Genomic DNA, 8,987 nt, shown 5'->3' on the forward strand with positions numbered 1-8,987 from the left:
CTAAACCCTAAACCCTAAACCCTAAACCCTAAACCCTAAACCCTAAACCCTAAACCCTAAACCCTAAACCCTAAACCCTAAACCCTAAACCCTAAACCCTAAACCCTAAACCCTAAACCCTAAACCCTAAACCCTAAACCCTAAACCCTAAACCCTAAACCCTAAATTAGTGGAGAATATGAATATGGCATTACCGTAAGTTAGGCTTGGGGTTCAGCAATTGGTAGATGAGGATTGAAGCTTCAGGATGCTTTACATGAGAAAGGTTAACTTGATTGTTATTTAAGATGTTGGTATCACGATGACTATCTCCAAAAGGATGGCTACCCGTTATGGCGTAACATAGGATACACCCAAACCTGAACATGTCAACAGCTTCATTGGCATCGTTCTTGCGAAGCTGCTCTGGTGCTTGCCATCCCGGACTACCATGACCTGAAAAAATTATGCATTCATTACAATTTGTTTTATGAGAATAATCATCGATTCAACCATAATACATTCCATCACATACGGGCACAACTTAGCTTGCATTTTCATTACCAACCTAGGCCATTACTTTTTTCTATCAATCAATATGGTGATCAACCTAACACAACAATGAGGAACTTACATGTGGGCTGGTCATCAGTGGATGAACTATCCTCATTGAGACGCTTGCTAATGACGAAATCAGAAATCTTTGCGGTCAAATTCGTCCCTTTAGCTAATATTAGCACATTTTGTGGCTTCAAGTCTCGGTGAACTATTTTCAACTCGTGCATGTGGGCAAGTCCAGAAACTATATCTCTGCATCAATCACAAACAGTTCGAAGAATGTGAGCTATGATTGTAAATTAAAAAGTATGAAATATGCATCAAACCACAAACAACATAAAATATGAAATATGCATAAAATTCGAAGTCTAAATTAACCTCAATAGTTTTAGCATTAGAGGTAATGGATTGCCCACCGCTTTCCAAAAATTGAATTTTTCCATAGCTTCTTCCCAAGAATCCAGAGGAGCTACTGCTTTAGGTGATTTGCTAAATTTTCTCATAGTTAATCTTATTAGATCATCTAAATTGCATGTCCAACGCTCTAGACAAATGTACAAGAAATCCTGATCGTGCTCAAAACCATGAAGACGAATGATGTTGGAGTGATCGTCAGATGCACAGAGGATTTCAATCTCGTTCATATCAGCAGCCTTGGCACGCGATAGATGAAGACATTTTACAGCGACTAGACGTCGTTCATAATTACCCTCAAACACCTCATAGTCGTTGCTTCCATTTTCAATTTTTGTATCTGATACAAACCAGCCCCGGCTCTAACAATCGAGAAGCCTTAGGGCGACTTACAAAAAGGGCCTTTTCAAGCATGCTAAAAACAAAAACCATTTCATATAATCATGTCTTAAGCTCCATGTCTTCATCTACCACATTCCTTTATATTGCATCATATCTCATATTTGTTTATTTTTGTTTTCAGAAATCGTATGCGTATGAGCCGGAGGTTCAGCTATTGAGATTCATCGAGTACCTTGAGAGAACACTTTCCGCTGTGCAATTTCCATGGGCGAATATGTTCAAGGAGTCTCCTTTGCCCAAGCTGATCGACGTGATCGATGTGAGCTATTTCTTTTACATTTTTCTTTAGATTCTAGGTTAAATTGTGAAGCTGATTATCTTTTTTGTTTACAGGTTCCTTTATCGCAAATTCCCGACCCTGTCTACAAAACATCAGTCGATTGGATCAACCATCTTCCTCTTATGACACTATGTGGCTTTGTTTTGTGGGCGTTTAATCATATTCTCACTTATTTGGCAGCAGCACAACTAGGACATACCAAAGGTGGGGAGAAGGGTGCGCAACATACGTCTTCCAAGTCTCGGGTAATTTTGGAAAACCTTTCTCAGTGTCAGAAATCTCATCTATTCTAATGCTTGCATCAATTTTATCGCTTTCACCTATGTCTGTGTGTTGAATGTTGTACCATTGTTTGGCTAACTCCATTATGTTCTATTTCTTTTACAATTAGGTAGCAATATTTGTTGCATTAGCAATGGTATTGCGTAACAGACCTAATGCTTTGGCTATTGTATTGCCGACTCTGAGGGAGAAGCGTAAGTATCAAGGACATGACAAGCTTCCGATTACAGTTTGGATGATGGCTCAGGTTCGCGTTGTGTTTAATTCCCCTTATGTGAACTTGGACCAAGTGTATCGAAATTTATGTTTTCTGTGATCTGTATTCTGAAAGTTTTAGAACTGTAAAAATGTGGACAGGCCTCCCAAGGTGATTTATCTGTAGGCTTGTATTCATGGTCGCGTAACTTGTTACCACTAGTCGGTAGCAACCCTCAGTCAAGGGATCTCATCCTGCAGTTGGTTGAGAAGTGAGCGAAATTTTTCTTGTGATCTCCTTTGCCATATACAATCATCTGATCTTGTTTATGCAATTTTCTTGTCAGAATTTTGTCGAATCAAAATGCTCGGACTATACTTGTAGATGGAGCTGTTGAAGAGGGACCACGACTGATTCCACCTCTTTCATTTGAGATCTTGCTGCGGCTTACATTCCCTGCTTCATCCGCAAGAGTAAAGGTAAGCAGTCTTATCGGAATTGCTAAAACAAAACCTTCATGCGTTTGTCAATTCTGATCACAAGCATGGTCACTATACGCACACAGGCTACAGAGAGGTTTGAGGCAATTTATCCTTTGTTGAAGGAAGTGGCTCTTGCCGGTGCATCAGGAAGCAAGTTAATGAAACAAGTCACTGAACAGATATTCACTTTTTCTTTGAAATTAGCTGGAGAAGGTATTAGTAACAAACGGAACCTTGAATCCTTGAGTTTTCTGGTTCCCTCTCTCTTCTCGAAATAGAGTTCTAATGTGTTACCGTTGTTACAGGAAATCCTGTTTTAGCCAAGGAAGCTACAGCAATCGCTATCTGGTCTGTGACCGAAAATGTAGATTGCTGCAGGCTCTGGGAAAATCTCTATGAGGAGAACGAAGAAGCTAGTGTTGCTGTTCTTAAAAAGCTTGTAGACGAATGGAAGGATCATTCTCTCAAACTATCATCATCACCAAGTGATACTCTCACTCTCAGTGGAACTATGGAGAGCTTAAGGCTAAAGGTAATGCCTCTTACTCTTCTGAGATAACTTATTTCACCCTCCACTCAGTTGTAATTTCATCTCTGACATAACCTGTGATGCTTTTAGAACGAAAAAGCCATCACTGAAGGAGGAGCCAATGGTTCTCTTTACAAAGAAGCTGGCAAGTCTTGCAGAGTGATCTCGGGGAGACTCTCCCGTGGAAGTGGCTGCCTCAAAGGTACATCCATTACTGTTGTGGTTCTAGCTGCTGCAGTTGTACTATCTTCCAACCTGGAGGCTACATCCGTGCTGAAGAAGCTGGTGGACTCGGTGGATCTGCACCTATACTTCAATGCAATCATCACAGCTTTGAAGAACTAAGAGAGAAATATCATTGTCCTTGCTTTTCTTTTGCTATGAATTAGTGCATATATATATATATGTTAGATATGTCATCAATCTTGTTGGTTGGTGGGTATTATTCACTCAAATAGATATTTAATGGTTTTACAAAAACTTTTTTCTTGCATCGTAGAAGTTTGTGTGTGAGCCAAAGAATTTTTTTAAGCCAATGCTTCCTCTTAGCGAAGGAACTGGGTTCACCCCTTAATTCACATCTTCTAAATCATCTCTTCTCTTACTACTAATAAAAGGTGCTAATTGAGGCTTCTCTTGTATTCGTTTCTTTTATGTATCAATCTAATTGATTGCTTTATATAAAAACAATCAATCTCATTAAGTAATGATTCGGCTCCTCTTCCTCTTTCAGTTACTCTTTTGTTCATGAAGAAATCAGATTCCCACGAAACACTTTTGCCAAAATGGTTCACACCAAGAAGCCCACAAAATAATCACATTTTGGTAACTTTGGTGGCAGATCAAGGTTCCAAATGTTGAAGGCAACTTAGCCATGGCTAGAAAACAAAATATAGACGAAGGGATCATCCAAGGAAAAATCCTAGAAAGAGATCGATACCAAGAGTGACAAAAGCGGAAGATAAATGCGGCAAATGCCAGAAAACCAAGCCGGAACGGTGGTGATGAAATTTTCGATTTCCTTGTGCCGTAGCGTTAGTACGGGAAAGAGATGGATATTGAAATAGTCTCCGGCATAATCCAAACGTAGGCACTGAAGTTAAGTTGAATATTCCTGATGATGCACGTATGTTCTTCAGAAATAATAGTGTAAACGTGTGATTAAACTTTTTGACTTAATTGTTTGCAGAACTACGTCAGTAATCCGAGAATTATCTATCAAAGTTAAATATTTTGGACTTGCTAATCTTTGGAACTGTTATGGTCAGCTGAGCGAATATGGCTTTGGTTGACCAATGGTGAACTTTGCAGTTCAACAAAAGAATATTTAAAGTGTGTATCAAAATACATTAACAATGTGGAAGCCCCCTTGTCCCATTGGTTGAACAAGGGTTGATTAATGCTTCTACACCAAGAGGTCTGGGGTTCGAGTCCCAGATATTGCGATTTATTAACAAATTTGCAGATTAATGGAGGCAAGTGTGCAAGAGATCTCCAGCGATGTACAATTATAGCCGTTCGCCAGGATTCTACGCAGATAAGGAAGTGTCGCCAGGTCGTGGATCATTGAAGGTATTCATCAAGATTACGAAGAAGGAAGTGTAGTCTGTCGTGGATCTAGTAAGAGTCGGAAGGAATTGTCAGTTGTAGAATCTTCTATGTAACAGTTCTCATAATTTGCAATTAATAATAAATCTAGATGACAAAAAAAAAAAAAATACATTAACAATAGCCTTTCGGATATGTCTTTTGCTGGAGCTCATATATTGTGGATCATAAACCATTTGTATAATGATTTTTTTAATTAATAGAAAAATATTTTGACTAAAAAAACCAAAAAATATAGAAGCAGATGCAAAAACGAAACAAGAAAGGAATGGAGGATGCGGCGACCACAGAATCGAAATGAGAAAACACGTGGAGAGGAACGCGTGGACAGCTAGTAAAAAAGAAAACACTTTGGTCTGTTTTATCCATTTGAGAGAGAGAGAAGTGTTGAAAGGGCGAAATTGGGCCTACAGTAATCCCAAATCCTATAGTATTATCCTTATCCTCTCTTCTCTTGTCTCTTTTATTCTTCAATCTCTTCTTCTCCTAACAGACCCAACCCTCGTCGAATCGCTGTGCTTTGACGCTTAATCTCAATCGAGGAGGGGGCGATGGGATTGTTGAGTTCCTTGGTCTTTCCCGCCCTCGGCTTCTCTGACCTTTTAGTATTTGTTGCGCCACTCTGGATTGCTGTCGCTGCCGGGGTTTTGGTTGGTTGGTTTTGGAGACCCAAGTGGGCTTATCTCGACACAAAACCCTTCTTATCCGATTCTTCACCTAAATTCTTCAAGCTTCCCACTTCCATCCTCAAGACCTCTTCTCACAGGTGATTTCTTATTTCCCCCACAAGCACTTTCCTTGTCTGCTAAATTAATAAATATCTCTCTACTTTTTTTCTATTGCTGCAGCCTTTCTTCTCCCCAGGCTGATGAGAAAGAGAAATCTGGGTTTGTTACGGACGATGATTTTAGGCATCTATGGAAGTTGGTTGAGGTCAAAGATGGCGGCCCTGCTTGGATTCAGATGATGGACCGATCAACTCCTACCTTCTCATATCAAGCTTGGAGGCGAGATCCTGAGGTACCTCCCTCCTCCCCTCTTCAACTTTCAATTCTCTGTGCAAAATGTTTTAAGCTTTAACATGATGTTCCAAGTTGAATCATTTTTCGTATGTATGGTTGCCAGAATGGGCCTCCCCAGTACCGTAGCAGAACTGTGTTTGAGGATGCCACTCCCGAGATGGTGAGAGACTTCTTTTGGGATGATGAGTTCCGTTCCAAGTGGGATGATATGCTTTTGTATTCTTCTACTCTCGAGCGTTGCAAGAGCACGGGCACTATGGTTGTGCAATGGGTGCGCAAGGTCGGTACTTGTTTCATTTTTTCTTAGCTACCTTGTTTTTGCTTCTTGACTTATATCTATATCTTCCCCGCTGCTGTTGCAGTTCCCTTTCTTTTGTAGCGACAGGGAGTATATTATAGGCCGTCGAATATGGGATGCTGGCCGAGTCTTTTACTGCGTTACAAAGGTATTCCTTCGCAAATATCAAGCTTTTCTAGTTAGATCCGTGCAGGACATGTGTTCCTTCTTCTTGTGGATTTCGTTTTTGAATTCACTTTTTTTTCATGTTCCCTTGTATTTGCGTCAGGGAGTACAATACCCGTCTGTACCTAGACAAAACAAGCCAAGGCGAGTCGACTTATACTATTCAAGCTGGTGTATCCGTGCAGGTACTACTACTAAGCAAGTTGTCTCTGTTTTAACTGTTGTTTAGTGTTTCAAATGGATATTATCTTGGTGTAGTTGAATCAAAAAGAGGCGATGGTGAGATGACATCATGTGAGGTACTACTATTTCACCATGAAGATATGGGAATACCGTGGGAGATTGCAAAGCTCGGGGTGAGACAGGGGATGTGGGGTGCAGTGAAGAAAATTGAGCCAGGCCTACGTGCATATCAGAGGGCCAAAGCAGCGGGAGCAGGTTTATCCCCAAGTGCCATAATGGCTCACATCAACACCAAAGTGAGTGCAGAGGAGTTCATGAATGAGAGGGATTCGATAGCAGAGATTACTGGAGAGAAGCCGACAGGGAAAAACATACCAAAGATACTAGTGGTGGGAGGGGCGATTGCCCTTGCATGTACACTGGACAAAGGGCTGTTGACAAAGGCAGTGATATTCGGAGTAGCCAGAAGATTTGCAAGAATGGGGAAAAGGATGTAGGAGAGTGTACATGTAAGTAGACAGAGAGCGAATGAGGGAATGAGAGAGGTGAAAGCAGCTCTTGTTTTGCAATTTGAATGGTGAAAGGCTGTCTCTTTAGTCTTGTTAATGCCGCGGATAAATACGAATATGATCTTTGGATATCAATGGATTCTCAAAGACAACTCGTAGCTCGGAGATCTCAGCTTTGTGTATCAATGGATCACGAAACAGATATATCAAAGACTTCTTTGAGAAAAGCTTTCTCTTTATTAATATTCAAAAACAACCAGTTCTCTCCTTACAAATAAGAGGAGTATTTATAAGACTCAAAGAAACGTAAAAACCCTAGTCGGAGCTTGACGTCCAAGCAAAACCTTAAACCGACTTAATTATAAATCCCATAACAAATAATAAAGCCCAACAAGAATAAAAAATAAAGATAGAGTAAGGCTTGATAAGAGAACAGAAAGATGTCGCTACATCAGGTCACCGGGGGTAAAGAAGAATTCGTCCTCGAATCGACAACCTCATCATCACCAACGAACGGGAACAAGTGCTTAACATTAAAAACATTGGCCGTGTGCATGTGGGGAGGCAAACGAAGCCTGTAAGCATTATTATTAATCTTCTCCAATACTTCCAAAGGACCAATCTTACGAGCTTTCAGTTTATTGTATGTCGAAGCCGGAAATCTATCTTTTGTCAAGACAGCCCACACCAAATCACCAACTTGAAACTGCACTTCTCGTCTATGAACATCAGCCGCAGCTTTATACTTAACTGTTGCAGCCTCTAAATTTGCTTTGACCTTGTCATGAACAGAACGAAACTCATCAACAACATCACAAGCTCTCCCATGAAAACGTGAACGATCTGGAGCAACACCTAAGTCAAGTGGACCACGAGGTGCAAAACCATACATCACGTGAAATGGACTAAATCCCGTGCTACGATTCACTGCATGATTATGCGCAAACTCAGCCTGACAAAGAACCCTATCCCAAGAGCGAATATTGTCACCAACCAAGCACCGCAAAAGATCACCTAATGCACGATTAGTCACTTCAGTTTGGCCGTCGGACTGAGGGTGATAAGCCGAGCTCATATCCAAACTAGTTCGGAGCAACTTCCACAACGAACGCCAAAAATGGCTCAAAAATCGAGAATCTCGATCAGAAACAATGGACAAAGGAAGACCATGAAGACGATAAATGTCGCGAAAAAATAATACAGCCACCTGTGAAGCATCCGTCGTCTTTTTGCAAGGAATAAAATGAACCATTTTTGAAAATCGATCAACAACCACAAAAATAGAATCATTACCACGTTGCGTACGGGGTAAGCCAAGGACAAAGTCCATGCTAACATCAGTCCATGGTTGTGTTGGAATCGGTAAAGGCAAATACAATCCAGCATTAGAGGCTTTACCCTTTGACGCTTGACAAGTCCCACACCTGACCACGAACCGCTCAACATCTCTTCTCAATGTAGGCCAGAAATAAGATTCAGCTACTAGCTTAAGTGTCCTATCACGTCCAACGTGTCCTTCTCCATGTAATTCCTGAATCACTTGTAACCTGAGACTACAGTCGGGAATACAAAGCTTAGTCCCCCGAAACAGAAAGCCATCCACAACAAGATAATCAGAGCTACTGTCCATCTCAATGTCATTCCAGATTTTCTTAAAAAAAGGGTCTGTAGGGTACAGCTCCGGTAACATTTCAAAACCAGTGATTGATGCATGAGAAGTCGCAAGTAGTGAGTGTCGTCGGCTAAGCGCATCAGCCACTCTATTAAGCGTACCCGCCTTGTGCTTAATCACAAACGTGAACTGTTGTAAATATGCAAACCACGAAGCATGCCGCGAAGAAACCTTATCTTGAGCTCCCATATGCTTAAGTGCGTCATGATCAGTAAACAACACAAACTCCTTATGAAAAAGATAGTGACGCCAATGCTTAACAGCTTGAACAACGGCGTATAGTTCAACATCATACGTACTATAACGCCCACGTGAACCCGCTATCTTCTCACTAAAGAAGGCGACCGGTTTGCCCAATTGACTTAACACCGCTCCAATGCCCGTTTTAGATGCATCGCAATGGAGTTC

General features: G+C 41.0%; 2 protein-coding genes across 2 annotated transcripts; both read left to right on the forward strand.

Moving 5' to 3' along the window:
* The first annotated feature begins 1,322 nt into the window (after nucleotides 1-1,322).
* Nucleotides 1,323-3,754, forward strand: LOC9323928 (transmembrane protein 214). Its single transcript, XM_002886282.2, has 8 exons — nucleotides 1,323-1,612; nucleotides 1,687-1,878; nucleotides 2,025-2,162; nucleotides 2,273-2,382; nucleotides 2,458-2,590; nucleotides 2,677-2,806; nucleotides 2,899-3,125; nucleotides 3,213-3,754. Exons 1-8 carry the CDS (start codon nucleotides 1,364-1,366, stop codon nucleotides 3,465-3,467), a joined length of 1,434 nt encoding a protein of 477 aa, XP_002886328.1. The 5' UTR covers nucleotides 1,323-1,363; the 3' UTR covers nucleotides 3,468-3,754.
* Nucleotides 3,755-5,147: 1,393 nt separating this feature from the next.
* LOC9322395 lies at nucleotides 5,148-7,054 on the forward strand. The gene is made up of 6 exons (XM_002886283.2): nucleotides 5,148-5,496; nucleotides 5,579-5,750; nucleotides 5,856-6,032; nucleotides 6,115-6,198; nucleotides 6,319-6,400; nucleotides 6,474-7,054. The coding sequence occupies exons 1-6, from the start codon at nucleotides 5,282-5,284 to the stop codon at nucleotides 6,893-6,895; spliced, it is 1,152 nt and encodes a 383-aa protein (XP_002886329.1). The 5' UTR covers nucleotides 5,148-5,281; the 3' UTR covers nucleotides 6,896-7,054.
* The last annotated feature ends 1,933 nt before the right edge of the window (nucleotides 7,055-8,987 follow it).

This window comes from Arabidopsis lyrata (assembly GCF_000004255.2).
Source record: "Arabidopsis lyrata subsp. lyrata unplaced genomic scaffold ARALYscaffold_2, whole genome shotgun sequence".
In the NCBI taxonomy this organism is placed as follows: domain Eukaryota; kingdom Viridiplantae; phylum Streptophyta; class Magnoliopsida; order Brassicales; family Brassicaceae; genus Arabidopsis; species Arabidopsis lyrata.